The sequence below is a fragment of the Parasteatoda tepidariorum genome, chromosome 9 (assembly GCF_982258835.1).
Source record: "Parasteatoda tepidariorum strain Cologne lab strain chromosome 9, Ptep-v5.0, whole genome shotgun sequence".
Classification (NCBI taxonomy): domain Eukaryota; kingdom Metazoa; phylum Arthropoda; class Arachnida; order Araneae; family Theridiidae; genus Parasteatoda; species Parasteatoda tepidariorum.
The window spans coordinates 34,998,361-35,020,791 of record NC_141763.1 but is presented as its reverse complement, the minus strand read 5'-3'; the positions used below and the strand labels follow the sequence as shown (position 1 = coordinate 35,020,791).

General features: G+C 32.8%; 3 protein-coding genes across 3 annotated transcripts; 1 reads left to right on the top strand and 2 right to left on the bottom strand.

Annotated features, from left to right (window-relative positions):
* Window positions 1–6,999: 6,999 nt before the first annotated feature.
* Window positions 7,000–8,043, top strand: LOC122270734 (uncharacterized). The gene has a single exon (XM_043049241.3). It carries the CDS (start codon window positions 7,000–7,002, stop codon window positions 8,041–8,043), a length of 1,044 nt encoding a protein of 347 aa, XP_042905175.2.
* Window positions 8,044–13,004: 4,961 nt separating this feature from the next.
* LOC147803956 (uncharacterized) lies at window positions 13,005–13,496 on the bottom strand. Its single transcript, XM_087151348.1, has one exon. It carries the CDS (start codon window positions 13,494–13,496, stop codon window positions 13,005–13,007), a length of 492 nt encoding a protein of 163 aa, XP_087007474.1.
* Window positions 13,497–13,534: 38 nt separating this feature from the next.
* On the bottom strand, window positions 13,535–20,533 carry LOC147803955 (uncharacterized). Its single transcript, XM_087151347.1, has 5 exons — window positions 20,376–20,533; window positions 20,114–20,279; window positions 19,097–19,313; window positions 18,015–18,248; window positions 13,535–15,804 (listed from the first exon to the last, which is right to left on the bottom strand). Exons 1-5 carry the CDS (start codon window positions 20,531–20,533, stop codon window positions 13,535–13,537), a joined length of 3,045 nt encoding a protein of 1,014 aa, XP_087007473.1.
* Window positions 20,534–22,431: the final 1,898 nt, after the last annotated feature.

The following is a 22,431-nucleotide window of genomic DNA, read 5'->3' as shown; positions in this document are numbered from 1 at the left end:
CCTTTCGTGAGGATTCTTCATCTATTGCTATCTGATTAAATCCTTGACATGCATCAAGGATGCAGAATAAACTAAAACCAGACAGTCTTTCAAGCAAATCATCGATGCAGGGTAATAGAAATTTATCCTTAATAGTTTGTGAATTTAAATGCTTGTAATCAATTACCATACGATGATCACCAGTTTTCTTAGATACAAGCAAAAAAGGGGCTACTGTATTCAGAAGAACTGTCACGAATAACACCCTGTTCTCTTAAAACTTGTCTCTCGTAGTTCGAAGCTCGATAGGGTGAACGAGAAACAGGTTTACTACCCGGTGTCTCAACGATACGAATTATAGTATTATTAATGCATCCTAATTCATCTTGTTTTAAACCAAAGCACAACCTAAATTCATTTAACAAATCGCATAAAATTTGCTGTTATTCTTTATATATTGATGGTCCAATTTTAACACATTCTCTATCGATAGGATTTCGCACAATTTCTTTTGCTAATAAAACGGCTGGCTAAACCGCATCTTCTTTAACCATTGAATTGTAACTATTTTCAGATACCCAATTTCCTCTCAAGATAACACGATTTTTCTTTAATTGTAATTTTACGCAACTAGGATTCACGACTGGCACTTGGGATTTGCCATCGTGGATAGCAAACGCAACATCCTTGCTTAGATCATCTCGACCACTGCAGGAAATAAATCCGTTTTGAGATTTACATGCACTGAAGACAGTTACCAATTGAACTGTACGTGGTTCAATCACAAACTTTTCGAGGGTCTTCAACACAACCCTATCAGGTATTTCATTAATCTGGAAATCATGCAAAAAATCCAGCTCTTCCACATGAACTAACTTGGACCTGCCTTGATTTCTAACCATTATTATCTCGGGAGAGTCAATGATGTCGTTTCCAATGAGATCAGGGCCTTCAAATGTATCATCAGTCACTACATAAAACAGAACTTCCTTCAGCTTTACCCTGTCTATAGTCACATTAAGTATGATAATTTCTAGTGACTTCCTTACACCTCCAATACCTCGAATTCGTGTAACTATATTTTTATGTTTATTTTTATTAAACGTTTGTGCAAAACTATATTTTAACATAGATATATCAGCAGCGTTATCCATAAGAGCACTAGTATTTACTTCTATGATAATATTCTTCGTTGTACTATTACTGGAACTGGGTAAAAACGAAACTGCATTGACTAATGAGAAAGACGCTCTCTTTGGACATTCCTTTGTACCATGTCCTTCTGTTTTGCAGGCAGTACAAAACTTTGGACGTTTGGGCTTTACACAATCACGGGCAAAATGGCCGGTATCATAACAATTGTAGCAAACAGTTTGATTATTAGTTGTACTTCGACTTGGCTCTGTTTGCCTTTGGAGATATTTTCTTCTTTCAAAAACTTATTGTTACTAGATTTATTATTATACTGAATATGATTCTTAAAAAAATCTTTGTGTTCAATAAATTCATCTACCTTTTCAGCTAATGTATAAGGTGAAATTATATGGGTCCACTGATCCAAGTAACGTTCTCGTATATCTGGTAGCATCCGAGCTTTCATTCGATCTGTGATGATCAGGTATTTTAAACTCTCAAAACTACTTATTGTAAGTCCTGCAGTCCACCCATTAAAATACGTTTCAAGCTCGTGGCAATATTCTTTCCATGACTTTCCATCAGTATTCTCATGAGAATAAAAAAGTTGTCAAAATTTTTCAGGACTTAGTCTGTAACACTTAAGCAAAAGAGATTTAACATAGTCATAATTTTCTGACTGTTCTTTTGGTTCTCTCATTATCATATGGACAATCTTTTTTTTTCTTCTAATGCATGTTCGCGATCGGCTTCTTCAACCAAATTTTCGACCATTCCTCGAACTTCATCGTATTTTTCGCTATTTAATATTAACTTTCTCAAGTCAGGGATTTTCAAAGTAGTAGACGAAACATCTTCAGATAACTCATTAGCTACGTAACGCAACTGATCTTTGCGAAGTCGCAATAAAAATGCCATTTTAAACTCAAAATTAATTACAGTTGCCTGTTTATCCCACTTCTGATAATGTAAGAAACAACTTTTAAAAGAAAATCAAAACTAACGCAGTTCATTTACTGTTTACTTTTATTAAAATTTACGCACACCGTTATTCTAAAAACTCAAAATCTATATCGTACACAAGAACTGCTGTTGCCAAAACATGGAATAATAAATATGCAATAAGAATATAATTAATGTTCATGTTCACACTTTTACACTTCTCTAGTTAAGATATCAGCCGGATTTTGCTCACCTGGTATATGATGCCAAGATGAAGGATTACTTAATTTTCTAATTTCCTCTACACGATTCCGCACAAATACTGCCCAGTTTTCTGATCTGGATATCCAGGTAATGACTGTCGTAGAATCACTCCAATAATAGCTTGGTACTTCTCGCCACTCTAACGCTCCTATTACCGAGTTTGCTAAGGGAGCTTTTATCAATGCAGCCAATAATTCTAACCTGGGAATGGTTGCACTTTTAATAGGAGTAATTCGAGATTTGGCAGCTAGAAGTACGACTTTAGTACGAAGCTAGAAGTACGACTTTAGCTAGAAGTACGACTTTTCTTTGATAGGCAAAAAGACAGCAGCTGCGTATGCATCTTGGCTTGAATCGCAAAAGGTGTGAATGGAGCAATTTGGTAAGTTTTCTGCTGTCACTCCAGTTCACCTAGGAACAGAGATTTCTCCGATTTCAGTTAGTTGATTGAACCACTGTAAAAATTCTCTTCGAAGGTCGTCTTTAATTTCTTCATCCCAAGTGATATCTAGTTTCCATGCTTTTTGTAGCAAAATTTTTGGATAAAGCATTAATGGCGAAATATAGCCAATCGGGTCAAAAACTCTATGTGCTACAGATAAAATTACTCTTTTTGTGATTTTTCCTAAATCAACTTCTTTCAGCCAGCTCATATTAGCTCTCAATGTATCTGATTGGCGATTCCATTTCAATCCTAGTACCAACGATTCTGCGAGACAACGAATGTCTTGGAATATGTCACAAAAAGGAATGCTCCAATATTAGTTGGAGCTAGTTAGGACTGAAAGATCCATTCTTGAAGTGAAAGTTCAAGGTTTTCGCCACCGTGACGTCACCAGCGAAAATCGGAGGTTTGGTGCGGCAAGAGTTTCTCCAAATGAGTGAGCCAGCCCTGGGAAAGCCTAAGCTTCCTGTTTTTTGTTCTAACAAAAACTTTTATACGGGCAGAAATTCTATTTTAATACAGCTGCTTTGAGAACTTTTCGAATAATTTCAGGTGAAATTGTTGCAGGATGAATTAACAAATTTTGCGATATTCCAAACTGATTTACCACTAGTTAGTACTAGGAGAAATAATCAATTTTTGAGTGCAGATCGTTGTTCCTTTACGACACCGAACCATTTTATTATAAATATTGCGAAGATTTTTATATTTTATATTATAGAAAAGTATATTTTAAATGTAAAATAGAAAAGCCTATAAAGTTCTGTATTTTGAATATTACTAAATGAGCTAAAAACAGTTGTAGCTGTGAAGTTAATACACCTCTCACATTCATTCAGCACTCAAAACTCCGGCGACTCTCTCTCCCGGTCTTTCACAATTACATCAACTAGCCAAACGATATTTTAAATGTCATCATAATAAAAAAAATTAATAATAATAATAAAAAAGGCAAGCGATAATTTTAATTTTGAATTTATGCGATAAAAATATTTCAGTCTTACCATCATGTTCGTCAAATTTCAGTTAAAAATATTAAAATTTAGAGGTAGATCAAGCACCTCAAATTTTAACTTGTGTAATGCAAGTGATTAATAATAGCATTCAAAAATCAAAACAAAGCAATTTTAATATCATGTTACGTAATACTGTTCTTACAAAAAGTGAAAAAAGTTGTATATGGTTTAAGTCTATTAAAGAGTACGTAAAATATTATTTATTGAAAAGCAAACTATGTTCTTCCATTGACGGACTTGTTGGGACATCGATGTATGCTTACGGTCTGGATTGCATTGTATGGATCAACCACTTGCATCAGGAGTTTTAAATTGAGACTCGTATTTCGCTTATAATCCACTGACCTCTTGAATCAGAAATCTTTCAATACCACGTCCAAATTTTTTTTTTTATATTTGCCATAGATTTTACAATTTTGTAAGCTTTATGGAAATCTCCGTCTTTACATACAATTGGGATCAACATCAAGGATTTCACACGGAAGTTTCAATTATTTAAAAAAGAGTTGTTCTTTCAGTCTCAAAATATTCAAGCGTTTTTTCTCTGAAATATTTAAGTATAATGGTAGGAGGGTTATTTTGATTTTTTACTTCTTTCATAGCCTTCACCATAAGTCGTTCCATAAAAATAGGCACTTTACTGTCAAATACAGCTAATTCTAAAACATCTTCAGACATGCTTTGCTATATTTTGAGATGTATCCTCGAAAATGCTGGTATTTATAGCTAAATAATCTAGAAGTATTTTCAGCAGCTGAAAATCCTTATAAGGTGCATCGGATGCTATCGAAGCAGTTTTCTAGACTTTAACATTACTCAAGCTACAAATATCGTGAACCCTTCTCTTCTTTAGTGAGATTTAAACATCTGTATGCGACAGAAGTACGGCAGTTTGTATTCGCTTTCACTTTGATAACTTTTATTGGCGGGTAATGGTAATAAACTGACATCGGCTCCACTGTCGATAAGGAAGTTTATTCCTGTATTTCTATCTCGAACATGCAATCGGAATTTACGGCAATCATTTATTTCCTCAGCAGCAGAATCTGTCGCCAAGTCTACTGCTTTTGCTTGTTTTCCGCATCAGAATCATAATAACATGGTTGGCGGCATTTACCAGGTAAATATTTTGAACCAAATCGAACATGATAAAAACAATATTAACCTGTTGGTTTATATCGATTTCGTGAACGGCTTCTACTTCTGTAATTTATTCTATTGTAAATTCGATACATATCGTGAGGTTTTCATACCGTCAAATTTGCTATCTGTTCTTTAAGGGAAGAAATTTTGGTGATGAGATTTTCTGTAGAACACGCTTGATTAATGCTGTATATTTCCGTTCTCGGATTTATTTCAGCGATTCTATCGGCCATTACAGCTTGTTTTTCAAGACTTTCTTCACTGACAATTAAATTTTTTTTAATTGCATCAGGAAACTTGTCTAGCCAGAGTGTTTTCAATACTTTTTCCGATATGTAATCTGTTGCTAGAGATTTCATCGTTTGAAGTAATTGGCTGGGTTTCATATCGCCAATCTCGATTCCAGATACGAGACGTTTGATCTTTTTGTTGTCACTTTCCTTGAAAATATTCAGTAGTCTCTCTTTTGCGTTGCTGTATTTAGTGGTACTTTTGGCAATAATAATGTCCCATATTGTTTCTACATATTTAGGCGCCAACTGCGAGACCAGGTAATTAAATTTAGTTTCTTATACTGAAATTCCACTGATAGAAAATTGCGCTTCTACTTGATAAAACCAAATCTCGAGTTTTTCGGGCCAGAACGGTAGAATTTTAACGCCAACTTTACTGACTTCTTCCTTTTCATCGGATGTTAGAGATGATGTGGTCTCCTCCATCATTTACTTTAGAAAATGCTAGGTTTTTTGTGAATACTTTTTATATTAGTATCAGTAGTTATCCGGGTCACCAGTTGTACGCGGCAGGAATAATACAGGACAAATAATCACTAGCCCTTGATTCCCACCACATTGGATCTGATTGAGACTGGATCATTCCATTTATTTCAAAGGTGGGGAAAGTAGAAATTGCTACGCATGCGCCGGATTTACTCTCACCAGGGTTGCCATAAGTAGTATTTTCAATAATACGTATGCCAAGTATTGTTTCACTAAAAATTAAAGATAAATAATTTTAATAATAAAATATAAAATAACATTTCTATATAGTATTTTTTTTAAAAGTGTTGTACATATGTTTTTTTTAAATTAATTTTTATATCAAAGAGAAGTGCCACTCTAGTTTTTTGAAGTAAAAAGCGATTTTTGAAATAAGACTACTGGATACAGTGACCATGATAAACTGTTAGATATGGAAGCCACAAACTAAATGCAAATTATTCGAGCTTGGCGATGTTTTAAATAGCAGTCGCCGTGGAAATCAAGCTGTACCTCTAACCGTTCGTTTTGTACTAGTCACTTTATCTAGTGATGATTGTAAGAAATAAAAGTTGATTTATTCCTTGTTTGTAGATTATTAATATAACTTGCTTTTTGTGCAACCAAAACAGACTTTACGCTTTTTCTTCCTATGTAGAATATGTTATGAAAATGGGATTTTTTTTAATGTTTGATTTTCTATAAATTTGTTATAAATCATTTACAATGCACAAGAGACATTTATGATACACACAATTCTTTTTAGACAAAATTGTTGATTTAAATCTTTGTTACTACGCGTTCACCTGAAGTTAAAGTGCACAAAAGGGAAAATACAATTGTTTTTCTATTTTAAAATTATTTTATTCTTAGTAAAATATCCTTTTATTTTATCTTTCTAATAGTATTATTATCCATTTAATAGCATTTTATCCTTTTAATATTATTTATACTTCCAAATTACTGCAGCAGATAGCGTTCAAAAATATGTAGTATTTTATGGTATTTTTTCAGATAAAGTTGTAGTACTTTTTAATTTCAAAGTCTGGCAACCTTGACTCTCATGTTCTCATCCTTGGCTATCAAGTTTATACATAACGCGTTGTTTTGATTGCTAACATTGTGCTATGTCCAATGATTTCAAAACAAAGAGGCCCTTTTTAGTGCCACCTTCGGAAAACTATGTTGACTACACGGAACAGAACTTAGGTAATGAATTTATGGATACGGATAAAGTATTGATTTTGGAAAATAATGTTGACGACTCGGAACAGAACTTGGTTAATGATCACATGGATAAGGATAAAATATTGACAACATGAACTCGCAAAAAGTGAATAAATTTTCCTGTGCACGTTGTGTTCAAACTTTTTCCAAAAACAGTAATCTACGCCGGCATGAAAGAAATGTTCACTCTATAAATAATGCAACTTGCAACCAAGTTTGTGGTCTATGCAGTTTAAAAATCCGAACAATTATAGATCTCCATAAGCATATAAAAACGGAACATCCTGAAATTAAATTAACTTTTCATGATAAGGTATTTTTTTGTCAATCTGATTTTGACCAGTGGAAAAGTGACATCGAGCAGCAAACTGTCTCTTCTTTTATCTTAAAAAACTCATTACTAAAGGAAAATTCAGAAACTCGGTATTACAGATGTCACAGAAGTGGTATTTACAAACTTTGTGAAATAGAAAGGAAAAGACGTTCGAAATATACAGGATCTATAAAAACTAGCATCACTTGTCCAGCAATGATCGCTACTAAAGAAACTGTTCACGAAGCTACTCAAATAACTGTGCAATATCAATCAACTCATGCAGGTCATAAATGCGAAGTAGGAAAACTTCCCTTGCAAAAAGAAGACCGTGCAACGTTGGCTAATATGCTAGATGTTGGGATACCAATAAGTGTTGTGATGGACAAAATTCAAGCCCAGTTCTCGCCAACGAAGCGATTAGGACTTACTACACGTCAGGATATTTACAATGTTGTTCAAGGTTTTAATGTTAGCAATATTATGCATAACAATGATGCTATGGCAGTTGATATAACTGTGAAGAAAATGATGCAGGAAGAAAGTAATCCTGTTCTAATATACAAGCCGATCGGTGAAAAACTAAATCCATATCCAGGAATTGAAGAAGAAGAATTTTTGCTAGGAATAGCCACTGAATCTCAAATTGAGTTAATGAATTTTTATGGAAAAGAGTGCATCATGTTAGATGACACCCATGGCACTAACCAGTATGGGTTTCACCTAACTACAATTTTAGTCCATGGGGAAAACCACGAGGGTTTGCCAGTAGCAATTCTCTTAAAGAAGAAAATTGTCATGATGACCGATTTTCTTCTCTAAGAGAATTGCTTCTGACAGTTTAGAACCATTTTTTGAAGCTGTTAAACAAAGATTGTCAAGTTTTGTAACCCGTGTCATGATGACCGATGACACAACAAAATTTTTGAATGCCTGGGTGAAATCTTTTAAAGACGAACCGCGACATTTGCTATGTTCCTGGCATGTTATGAAAAGTTTAAATAAAAACCTCAACTCCAAAGTAAAAAATGAAGTGGTTCGAGAAAACATGAAAAAAGACATGAAGCTGATAATACATGAATTGGATGAAATTACTTTTTCAAAGTTAGCTGAAAACTTTTTTGTACAATACGAAGAGGAAGAAGCTTTTCTCAGCTATTTTCAGGAGTATTACATGTACAGAGCAGAAAAATGGGCATATTGCTTTAGAAAGGGTTTAAAAATAAATACGAATATGAAGTTAGAACGGTGGCACCGCCAAATCAAATATGAGGAATCTGGCGGTGTTGTTATGAAAAGACTGGACAAATTCTTACAGACAGTAATGAAGGCAATGGCAAAAAAACTTATCAATAGGGTTATCGCTATTGAACGCGGTAAGCTGACGAACCGCGTCAAACTTATTATGAAACGCCATTTGGAAAGCACTAAAATGGATGCCAGTATGTATTCAGCTATGCAGATGAATGATGGACAATATATTGTATCAAAAGAGGAAGATGGAAAAATTTTTACATATGAAGTGGAAAAAGAGAGCAGTAGCTGTAGTTGCACTACTGCATGCATAGATTGCAATATATGCAATCGCACTATGTCGTGCAGCTGTGTAGACTTTAGTATAAGATACGTAATCTGCAAGCATATTCACTTCGTATGCCAAAAATTTAAAAACGTGTGCAAAAAAGTCGAAGAGGATATTTGCCCTAGTACATCCGAGGAGAATATGCTGGTTACTGATGACGAAATTTCTAAGAATACTGAAAAGAACATTATTTTAAAGCAGATGAATAAAAAACCTCGGAAAGACATGAATGAGAAAAAATTAGCTATAGAACAATATTGCAAGGATATATCTAGTGATGCCCAATCCATTCAGTCATTTGAAAATTTACAGCAAATTGAAGATGGTTTAAAAAATATTCGTGCTCTAATGCAAGCGTTTAACAATTCAGAATTACCCACTTCTGAAGAATGGAAAGCTATTCCTTCCAATAAAAAAATATATCCTCAAAGGGAATTCAAAATTCCTAAAAGAAAACAACAACAAAAATAGATAAAAGGACAAATGAACTCAGAATTCAATATTTTCAAAGCAATTCCTTTCTACTATATGCTTAATTTTATTTGCATACATTTAAACTACTTTTATAATACTCATCATTAAACAATTGTATGACCTTAATCTTAAACCTTAATTTCTTCAAGCTTGTATCCTGATGAAACTCTCCCCGAATTTTCTGCAAATAGGCTATTTTCTTATGATAGTAAAAAGAAATGAAATCCCTACACACATTTCTCAATTTTTGAAGTAAATATTTTGGTTCGAAATTTTTAATGCAAATTTAATGTAGCATTCATGCTTAATCTTTTTTTATTCTTGGCTTATTTCTTGCAATACATTTTTTTTTCATTTAGCACATAGCCTATTACTTTCATCTTTCAAACAAAAGATGAGAATATTTTCATTTCGGTATTTATGATTTTCATTCATATAATATGAAATATATAATTTCAGTATAATTCAGTAAGTCAGTGAAATTGGCCAATTACCAAGCGAAACTGCACAGTTTTTGTACTGGCAATTAATTTTAAAAAAAAAAAATAGCTGTTTCCTCCTTGTAGTCTTTAAGTTAACCAATTTTTGCGATTATTTTTTTAGTTTCTAACATGACACGGTTCAGCTGTTGACAATAGGAAACAGCCAGCCATTTTAGTATCAGTGCTATTGCGGAAATTCTGCCAAAAAAAGATACTTATTCGCCATTATTTCGCTATCTTTCAAATTTATTTTTCATAGTAATTGATCACAAAGAAAATACAAATATAACTTATTCATACAAAAAATGAGAAAATATTTAAATTTGAACGACAGACAAAATTATTTTTTTAAATTGGCGAAAATCGTTGGCCGATAATGCATAAAAGTAATTATGGCTCTTTTTTGCTCCTGGTGAAATAATTTTAATATGTTTTAAAACTCATATATTCCATGAATGGTTATGATTTTTTTCCCTGATCTTTTTTTTTCAAAACTTGGTGCATTAGAATAATTAAGTGAAAACTTCAAATTTTAAAACTTAGATCAGAAAGGTATATGTTATGCATTTTAGTTACAAGTCAAAATATTTATTTTACTTACGCTTCAAATTCATAATTTAATGTGATAGTGCCATCTTTAATATGTGTGTCAAACAAATAACTTATTGTTTCTATTGGAAAATTATAATATTCTTCATATTTACTTTATCATTTCAGATTGTTGGTGAAAATTATCCATTTATAAACTTTTGTGGCGTTATTTTCATTTTCTTGAGGTAATCTCATTAAATAAATGTATTTGAACTCTTTTGATATTTTTCTTTCATAAAATAAAATTATAATATAATTTCTTTCATAAGATAAAATTATTATTTTATAAAGGTACTTATCAATTAAAGGGACCGTGTAGCCATGTTCGCCATCACGGTGTGTGTGGTTTTATTTCCCTCTAAATAGAAATTGTGATATTTAATAGCTAATTAAAAGGTGTTTTTAAAAAATAATTTTTTTATTCGTAAAATTAAAGAACTGTTCTGCGTTTTTAAATTTTTGTTTCCTCACAAACTGGACAGCTGAGATGTTTTCCATATATATATATATATATATATATATATATATATATATATATATATATATATATATATATATATATATATATATATATATATATATATATATATATATATATATCAATGTTCATATAGACGAAAATATGTGAAAGAAAAGTCGCCAACACATAGTTCCTAAAATCAATTAGTACCAAAATAACTTATGGGCTTTACACTTTGTATGCACATAAGGATAATGGGATTTCATGTTTTATTTACCTTATTCCTGTTGGTGGTTCTCTACATTATTAGCACATGGCAATGCAATAATATGTATTTATAACTTCTTCTGAACAAAATGAAGATAGAAATAACGTTTAATTTAGCATTTTTATGTAATTAAATATATCTGTTAATTGCATAAGAAATTAAATTTTAAAGAATAAATTTTGATTATTTATTTATTTATTTTTTTGTAAAATAGTCACGATTATCCATTCGTAGAGATTGAAATATATATAAAAAAATAAAATACATCAAATGCAAACAGAGAAATATACAAATATGCTTATAAAATAAAATAATTTCCGCCCATGCGTTTTTATCATCTTTATTTTTAAAAAATTCTATATTATGATAAATCTTTAATTTCATTAAGCTCTCTTTCTATATTTTACTTAGATTTTCTTACCTCAACTTCATAAAAATACAAGAAGATATATAAAATAATATTTCAGACACTATATAAAATTAGTTACGATTTAAAAAAATGTTATCAGAGTGTAAAAAATATGATATTTAAAAACATCAGATTAATTTAAAACTTATCAGAAATGTATAAGTTAATGTATATTTAAGTCCGAAATTGGTAAATGGCGCCGTCATTTTAATTTTAAAAATCTGCTTACAGACAGAATAGGAGCTTATGTGTCTTCAAAGAAGATATTGCAATCGGATTTACTGTATAGCACGTGCGCCGAAGTGATGCGTAGCAATTTCTACTTTCCCCACCTTTGAAATAAATGGAATGATCCAGTCTCAATCAGATCCAATGTGGGAATCAAGGGCTAGTCAAATAATCAGAAGACATTTTTTAGAACAACCATTTTTATTATTATTTTTTACCTGTTTTTCTCACTCGTTGCCATTTGCAACTCTTTAAAAAATAAGATGAACAGACATGTGACATTCCTACACATCCATATTTTCATAATAAAGTACTTAAGACATCTTAGCCGGGCATAGAGAACTGACCCTGGTGTTAAAACACGAAGTAGAACTGAATAAAACGCAACTCTATTTTTAAAAAAACTGCCAATACCAACGTTAAAAAACTTAGCACTGTTGCGTTTAAAATAATTAAAAGTTGTTAACAGAAAAGAACATCATACCAAAGAACAAAACAGAAAAAACATCAGTGGCGTAACTAGATCGCCCATCGCTTTTTAATTTATTGTCGTTTTCAATTAAATGATCTTTCATCGCTCTTTATAATCCTCCCACCTTTTGATTATGAGGCATGATCAAAACTAGAATGATTTTAAATTAAAAAATAGTTTACAAGTTCAGTTTCTCTGGAATCTTCAGTCTTCTTCCAGATTTACTAAATTTCGGTGCATGTTTAAAGTTGGTGGAGTCAATCAACTGGTCCGACTGCGTGTGGTAATTCAGAATTTGTAAAAGTGGTAATTTAGAATTTGGATGAGGCAGAACAGCAACATTTGCCAAATCATTTTTACATTTTTCAAACTGCTCAATAGCTTCCTTATTCCGAGTTATTTTCCGATTGTCTTTTTTCTTTGATCCTTTCAAGTATTCATGTAAAATGACTTGAGTACTGATTCGAATTCAACAATAATTACACAAATTGTAATAATAAAAAGGATTTTATTTTATTGTGGTTCAGTGGTTAAATCCAAACTGAAACTTAAGAAGTGAAGAAAAAATAATAAAAAAATTGTTTGCGCTCAGCGCCATCTGTTACTATAAATCCTCAACACTCCCCACTTGAACTCCTCCGAGTTCACTAAAATTTTAAACATAAAAATTAGACAAAAAATAACATAAACATATTTAAAAAAATAACATTTAAATGCAAATAAATTTGAAATGAGATGCAAATATTCACTTGAAAGAAAATAAAAAAAAACATAATCTAATAAGAAAATTAAAATAAAAACATTATCATTGTTCATTTCAGTCATTGAGTTCTAAAGGATAAATAAGTTGTACAGGGCGTTTATACTCGCCGTTGGATTTGCGAATAAGGCAAGATCTTACAAGTCCATCACGCCCTTGAAATACTTTTGTTATGATACCTATGTCCCATAATAGTTTTGATTTTGTGGTGCCCTCCATCATAACCACATCTCCCACTTTCAAACATTTTGTTTGGTTAGGAGAAGTAAAGTTGTGTGCAGATCTCAAATTAAACAAATAGCGCTCCTTCCAGCGCTTCCATAAATTAGCCAATAATGTAGCTTGGTATTCTTTTCTTTTTATAAGAATCTTTTTGGTGGATTCTCTATGGATGGTTTCTATGAAATGGGCTGGATACTCTGCCTTTTCTTTACCAGGGGTTAAAAATTGCGAAGGGGTAAGAATTTCCGGTTCACCAATTTCGTTAGTGACGTAGGACAAGGGTCGAAGATTAACGATGGTTTCGATTTCAGTCAATATAGTGGTCATCTCTTCAAAATTTAAGAGAGCTTTTCGAAGTATTTTCTTTAGAGGCTTTCTTTGACACTTTTTACCAATCTTTCATAAAATCCTCCCCACCAAGGGGCAAGTTGGACGATGAATTTCCAGGATATTCTTTTAGCAGCAAGAAAGTTTTTGAACTCGGAATTTTCCAAAATATCAAATAATCTTTGAAGCTCTTTATCGGTACATTTAAAAGTCTTGGCGTTGTCGGAGTAGATTGTATGACAACCACCTCTTCTAGAGAGAAATCTTCTGAATGCGAGCAGAAAATTTGAAGTAGACATGTCTGTGACTAATTCAAGATGTATTGCTCTCGTGACTGCGCATGTGAACAAGGCTATATATGATTTCTTTATTCCATTTTCACCCTTGATGTAGATTGGTCCGGCAAAATCAATTCCGCATACAGTAAAAGCAGGAGTTTCACTAATTCGATCTTTTGGAAGCTGTCCAGTCATTTGGGTAGAAGGCTTGGCTGTGTATCTGCGACAAATCAAACATTTCGAGACAACCTTTTTTACTAATTGTCTTCCTTTAGGCACCCAAAATCTTCTCCGAATTTGTACTAGAGTGCTCTCTACTCCAGAATGAAATACATTTTCGTGTTCTCGCTTGACAAGCAACTCTGCAAATTTAGACTGTCTTGGTATGATTATAGGCTTTTTCTCATCAAAAGAATAATCTCCTTCATCCAATCTTCCTGTGATTCTCAGGATACCTTTTTCATCAAGATAAGGAGCTAAATTGAAAATAGTAGAAGAAGCTGGAATAGGCAAACTAGATTGGAGAGCTCGTATCTCACTTTCAAAGAATTTTGCTTGAGTAAGCTTTACTAGTATATCTTCAGAATTTCGGAGCTCTTCTGCAGTCAAAGTGTCCATATTCGGCTTAACTTTCTTTAAACAGTTCAAATATCGCACTACCCACGCTATGATTCTAACAACTTTTTCGAGGTTGCTAAAGTCAGCGATATTTATCAACTCAAGCTCTTCACCATCTACACATTTCATAACGGTGATTTCATTTTTACGATACTCAATTTGTTCATTTTCTTTGAAGAGTTTCAATTCTGGCCACATTTCGGTCGGAAGCGAGAACCAAGGTGGCCCCTTCCACCAAATGTCGGAATTCTTCAATATACTCATGGAAGCACCTCTGCTAATAAGATCGGCAGGATTGTCAATTCCGGGGCAGTGGAACCAGTCCTTAGGTTGAGTAATTTCTTGAATTTCTTCCAATCGGTTACGCACAAATTGTTTAAAACGAATGGCAGGAGTTTTTATCCAACAACACACAATAGAGGAATCGCACCAAAAGAAACTGTCACACGGAATTTTTATGGCTCTAGTAATAGTTCGAAATAATCTAGCAGAGAGGAGGGCACCTAGTAGCTCAAGTCGTGTTAATGTAATCATTTTGAGGGGCGCAATTCTACTTTTAGCTGAAACAAAACATGTAGAAATATGCCCATCACTAGTTTCTGATCTAATATATGCAACTGTACCATAACCCTTTAAGCTAGCGTCAGAGAAGATATGTAACTGTGAACTTATAATTTCTTTGTTACCTGCTTCGAAAAAATAATAACGCGGTATTTTCATATCATTAAGTTCACCGAATTGTTTACATATTTCGCGCCACTGATTTTCCATATCTAAGGGTAGCTCTTGATCCCACTCCAATCCGCTTTTCCAAATGCTTTGAACTAGAGATTTTAGAAGCATTGTAAAGGGTCCCAAAAATCCTACTGGATCAAAAATACGCCCAATGATTTTCAAAATAAATCGTTTTGTTATTTGCCCTGTGTCTATCAATTTTAACAGATATTTGGACTCAAAGTAAAATAGATCTTTTTCAGGATCCCAACAAACTCCCAAAACTTTAAATGGAAAGCCTGATTGACCTAACGATTCCTTTTCATTCTGAACATCTATACCTGCATTCTTCCATAATTCACGTAGTTTTTTATCATTTGTTTGAAACTTTCTCAATACCATGCCCGCATCCCGAAATATTTCAACACAAACAGAACTTATTTGAAATGCTGTATCTGTACTGTCACTTCCCCCTATGACGTCATCGACATATACCCTTTCATTTAGTAATTCATACGCAAGAGGCTTTGATTTTGCAAACTTTTTAATATGCTCTTTAATAGTAGCCGCTAAGAGAAAAGGGTTACAGTTGATACCAAATAGAACGCGGCAAAATCTATAAATTACTGTAGACGAATCATTATCGGGGTCATCTGACCAAAGAAATCTTGTGACATCTCGATCTTCTACATTAATCCCTATTTGTAAAAAAGCTTGTTGAACGTCCCCTATAAAAGCAATCTTGTTTTCCCGAAACGCTAGCATAAGTTCATATATATCAGGGTATAAATTTGGCCCAATATACAAACAATCGTTAAGAAACAATTCATTTTTCTTATGCGCGGAACCGTCAAATACAATCCTTAATTTGCTAGTTAGTTTATCGTTTCTTATAACCGCCCTATGAGGCAAATAACATTGTTTATAATTTGGGGATCAGTGTTTTTAACTTTCTCAATTATCCCTTCATTTTCGTAAGTTTTTATAACTTTTTTATATTCTTCAAACAAGGATTTATCATTTTTAAATCTCCTTTTTAATTTGTCAAACCTCTCTAAAGCCAGCTCAAAGTTATCATTTAACAAATGTTTTGTATTTGGTCTCCAGAGAAGTCGCACACTATACCTATTATTTTCAAAATGCAAATCAGAATTAAAACCTTTTAACAATTCACTTTTATTATCAACATTTTTTCCGTTCATAGTATTTATTCCTAATCCTTCAAGGTTCCAAAACAAAGAATAATCAACATCAGATATTATAGTATTGTTTACAATCCTACTTAATTGGCAATTATTCATGAATCTCCCTTGAACCACAAAACCAAATAAACTATCGGTTGCAAACGAGCCCTTTTCTCAGCCTCAAAGACGTATCAGAGATTACGTCATGTAGGAAATCGGCGCCGATCAAAATGTCTATATCAGCAATTTCTCCGGTATCCGAAAGAAAAATATTATTTTTCCTTGCTAATTGTTTAATTCTCTCATGGGGTGCGACTATTTTCCCACACGTTATTTTTTCTACTACAAATGCTACAATGCACACATTTAATTTTTTATCGTTTTTGTTCTGAAGATTCACTTTCACTAAATCATAAGAACACCCCTTGGAAATTTTTTCTCCAAAACCGAAAACATGCAACCGTTCAGTTTTAATGGTCTTGAGGTTCAACTCATTACAAATATCCCGTTTCAAAAAACTGCGATGGCTACCAGAGTCAAATAAAATTCTAACCAACTTCTTTACATTACCACAAATCAAATACGCTAAAGAAGTCTGTAAATAGATCATTTCATTTTGTTTTCGTTTCGAAACACATGAAGCGGTAACGGATGCCAAAGTATCGTTTTTCTCTTTCGACTCATTATTTATTGCTGATTTATCACAAATTAATTCGCTATGCGGTTTCTTACATAATGTGCAAATACATTTATTCCAACATTTTTTGGATGTGTGGTATTTCTTTAAGCACCGGAAACAGCGAAATTGATCTATTAGCGTTTGTTTTTTTCTTCGATGGTCAGAGAACAATCTTTCGATTCGTGATTTTTGGAATTACAAAACAAACAAAATATGCTGTTAGATGCCGAAACTAATGCTGAGGAAGATGAGAACTTCCGATTATAATTATGTTTACTATGGCTCTCCGACCGTTGCTGAGTTTCGAAATGAACACTTAGTTTTTTAGAACTATTAGACAGCACATGTGAGGCTTCTCTACATTCTACCTCTTTTCTAATAAATGAAATTAGTTCATCAATGTCAAAATCTACACTTGATTTTCTATTTTTATTATAATCTAAATTTAAATCCTCTGGTAGCTTTTGTAAAATAACAGGACAGAGTAAATTACCATAACTACCTTTTGTTACATTCATTGATTGCAAACTGCGAATGTGGATTTCACATTCATCATAGAACTTACGTAGAGCTTTAATGTCATATGAATTTGTTACAGAATTAATTGATAAAAGTTTATTCATATGACTACTAATAATTAAATCTTGCCTACCAAATCTTTCGGTAAACTTTTATCAATTAATTCTGTAACCATTTGTTACAGAATTAATTGATAAAAGTTTATTCATATGACTACTAATAATTAAATCTTGCCTACCAAATCTTTCGGTAAGCAACTTAATAGAAGAATCATAATTACTTTCAGTTAATGAGAATCCAGAAATTGCACTTAAAGCAACTCCCCCTAAATACATCTTAAGATAATTAAATTTATCAATTTTTTTAAGACTCTCATTACTATGTATAGCTATGTTATAGCTATTCCAGAAACTGTGCCACTCACAAGCATCACCAAAAAATTTGTTTATCTCCAATTTAGGTAATTTAACGTTAGCAACGTGCGAGATATTTCTATAAGTTATATTTTCTTGTAAATTATTGTTACCACTATTAATCGTTACTTCCTGTCTTGTAGTCTGGCATTTCAGTAAATATCTTTCAATTTTGCCTTTATAAGCCACTACTCGATCTTGATACTCTTGACTTTGTATGATTTCACTCTCTAATTCATCGCTTTTATCAAAATAGTTTTCAATTTTCAAATCAAGATCCTTTAAAGCTTCGTTTTTTTCATTTAACTGATTTAGTGAATCATACAAGGTCTCATCAGGAAGTATTTCTAATAACAATTTATCAATTTTATTTATTAATTTTGTAATCAGCTGTCTGATTACAGCTCTTTTGGACTTTAATTTTCCAAAATCATCCATTATAAACAGCTCGCACGTTACTATATTAAATACAATACAATTAATATAATAAAATATCAAAATAAATTACCGACTTAAGGGAGACCAAACAAAACAAATGTTAACTTACATTTCATGCAGGTGGCCTATTTTCGGCCGGTGTAGCACCTTGATTCGAATTCAACAATAATTACACAAATTGTTATAATAAAAAGGATTTTATTTCATTGTGGTTCAGTGGTTAAATCCAAACTGAAACTTAAGAAGTGAAGAAAAAATAATAAAAAAATTGTTTGCGCTCAGCGCCATCTGTTACTATAAATCCTCAATAAGTACTAACGGCGTTTTTCAAGAAACGACGGTAGAAGTTAACCATTCCATGGAAGGTTCGTAGCTGATGAACAGTTTCAGGCAGTTTAATATTGCTAATGGCTTTACATTTTTCAGGAAGGGGTTTTGATCCTTCATTTGTTATTAGAAAACCTAAAAAATCCAGTTCCGTAACTCCAAAAACAGATTTAGAAATATTTAGTCTTAATCCATACTTTTGTAATCTGTCAAAAATTAATTTTAGGTGTGTTTCGTGTTCTTCGTCCGTAGTTGACGCAATTAAAACATCATCCAAATACGGGAAAACAAAGTTTAGTCCTCTGAATACTTCATTAATAAATCTTTGAAATGTAGATAAAGTGTTGCGCAAGCCAAAACTCATTACATTAAATTGATATAAACCAAAGGGTTTTATTATGTAAATCCATTTTAAAAAATATTTTAGTACCCTTTAAAATGTGGTTGAAATCTTCTAGCCGAGGTATAGGATAACGATCTGGTATTGTTTGAGCGTTCAAGCGTCGGTAGTCCCCACATGGTCGAAAGGAACCATGTTTCTTCGGTACCATGTGTAGAGAGCTGGACCACTGAGATTTAGATGGTCGAATGATATCATTTTCTAACATATAATGGAATTCCTGTTTTGCTATTTCTAATCCAGTTGTCTAGTTTTTGAATAAGTAGGTTGTCCTTTAGTTGTAATAAAATGTTCAGTATCAAGTTCACATTTAGATGCTGTCAAATTAGGCTTAGTTAAATTTGGGTATTGTTGTAACAAATTAGCATATTTAGAATTTTTATCCAAAGTACTGATAACCTCATCCACGGATACTGTCATTAAGTGGTGTCGAACAGCCAAATTAGTTATCCCATTGATAATTTGTTTATTGTGAATATCTATTAAAAGTTTAAATTTATTCAAAAAGTCAGCTCCTATTATAGGTTTATCAACTTTAGCTATGATAAAAGGAAATTTAAATTCTCTTCTAAGTCCTAAATTTAAATTTAAAATTTTAATTCCGAAAGTAGGAATTTCCGTTCCATTTGCTGCGTGAAGTTTAAAATCTTCTACTGTTTATTTCAATGAGTTGCAGGTATTAGACTAACATTAGCTCCTGAATCAGCTAAAAATCTTAATCCTGAATTTTTATCCTTAACAAATAATCTAAACTTGCGGCTTTCATTAACATCAACGTCCGGGTCACCAATTTGTTGGGTCTTTGTGCCAACTAAATTAAATGAACAAGTACGATACTACAAATAATTTTATCAAAAAATAACATATTTTATTTCTTAAACATTTTAGAACACAACAACATTTTTCATACATCTAACTCCGTTGCCAAAACGAATTCAAAACTAAAACTTATTATTTTTCAAAACACGTTCAAATAAATTATTTAAATTTTATGTCTCTACAGCGTACACTTAGTTGCAAAAAAGCTTGTTTAATATCAGCTATCACCTCCATTGCGCCCAAGCGGAATCTTAGCAGCAATGGTGGAATCTGCTGCGAAAGACTTGGCCCTACACTTAAGCATTCATTTAAAGATGCATATCCCAGTCGTTTGAAGGAAGCTTCAAATACTGGACGAATTTTTGCAGTACTGCTAGATAAATTAATTACGGGCCTATGTGGCAAATAGTGACTAATATTTAAAACTTCTTCACTTGTGACAGCTTAAATAATGCCTTCCGATTGCCATTGTTTGAAAACGTCTTCATACAGTTTATAATTTCCTTCTTTTCGGAGGCGTTTCGTCACAGATCGTAATCTTGATTCGGCAATGTCTTGTCTAGCATAAACAGGAGGATGACCAGTCACCCACGGTAAGGCCCCTTCATACCTTCCTTCAACTATCTTCACGGTTTCTTGAAAGTGCATAAGTCTCCTCTTCCAACAAGTTTCTGTTTTGGCGTTCGATAGGATTCTTTATACCTAAACATTCGAGTTCCCAAATCCGAGTCCCCAATTTCTGAGTTTTGTAGGCAAAACAGAGACCATACCAATTACAGTACTCTTCCTTACACTGCCTTAAACGCTCCAACCAAGTCTAGTCTCAATGGCAGATATATCCGATTTAAGAACTTCGACTCTTCCAGTCAGCAGTTTTCCAATTTCGTCAGCTCCCAATAACAGTCTAAGTCTCTTTCCCAATGTCAGTTAAAACAATATTATGACTGCAACAATATCCTGCTAATAAATTTTTGTCACGTACTCTGGGCAACGGAGAGAATATTTTTGACTGATCTAAAACAGAGACTGTACATGAAAAAGTTCCATCAGTTTTTTCTACACTGACATTATAACGGCCGTGTACTGCTTCAGGAGTTTGCCGTCCTCCAAATAAACCCTGTGAAAGTATTTCTTTCCCTGAAGAAGAGAGACCAAGTTCTTGAGCTAAACTTTTTTCAATGTAAGATCGTTGAGAGCCGTCATCTAACAGAATGCGTACGTATTGGCTTCGACCTTTATTTCGTAATCGTACAAGGAGTGTTTTCAAATCAATTGTCTTTGGAGTCGATGCGCTCTCTTCCTTCCGAACTCTATTGGCGGACCTTATTTCTTCTTTCTTAATTGGTTTAAAAGATGCATTATTATTTACAAGTGGCAGTTCAGGACATAAAACTGCGTAATGTCTCTTTGAACATATTATACACTGAACTTTACTGCGGCACTTTCAGGCTATATGTCCACCTTTCAAACAAACTAAGCAAAGTCCCTTATGTATTAAAACCATCTTCTTGTCTTCTCTCGTCAGTTTACTGGCTCTTCCACAATCTTGACTGAGATGTGAATTATCACAGAAGACACATTGGCGTTTTTCGTATGTCGAAGATATAAGAGATGAAGCGGATAGTATTTGGGCAATTCCATGAAAAAGGGGAAAAGTTTCGGAAAATTTAAATAAGAATAATGTTATTATTTTGAATTTTTTCTGAATTAGAAAGGTTTGAAGTTTGATAATTTATAATAATTTTTTCTTGAGACTTTAGTTTTTTAGTGTTGGCAACCCATTGAACATTGGCATTTGCTTGCTCTGATTTGGGGGAAAAACATGGTCAGATTTTGAAAATCAGTAAGTTAACATTATCTTCCTTTTGAAACTAAATAAGATGTATCCCGTTGCAATAACGAAGTTTAAATAATTAAACACTGCCTTAAGATATTAATTTTATTGAAAATCTTTGCATTAAGTTATTTAATTGGGTTTTCGCATTCATATGTTTTCAAAGTTGGACGAAATCTCTCGACAAGCACCAGGAGTTTAGGATGTGATTATAATTCGAGATGCTAAAGGTGGCAGAAAGAAAGCACTGCATCTTCTTCATTCAGCTCGAGAAATGCACCAAATTTTTATAGAAAAAAATCCAGAATGCCAGTTCAAGAATCGATATATAGGCTCGGTCTTACCTGTTCTTGAGCTTCATTATGGGAAAATATTGATGTGGAATTATTTTGCCCCGTCACACAGCAAAGGTTCTGTTGATGGGAAAGGTGGATCTATTGAAAGGAGTGTGAGAAATGCCGTATTGAGAAGAAAACATATTGTCACCAATGTCTCTGAGTTTGCGGTAGCAACACAAGAGCATTCAACAAAATTAAATGTGTTTGAAATCACACCAGAAGATATTAAGAAGCGTCAGAAAAAGTTACATCTATCTAGTCTCAAAAGCTCCACAGATTAAAAACATTAAGCAGATCCACCATTTAGAAGTACAAGAAGGCATACCAGAGGGGTTTTTTTAGTGAAAGATGTTGAAAAACAAAATGATGAATCC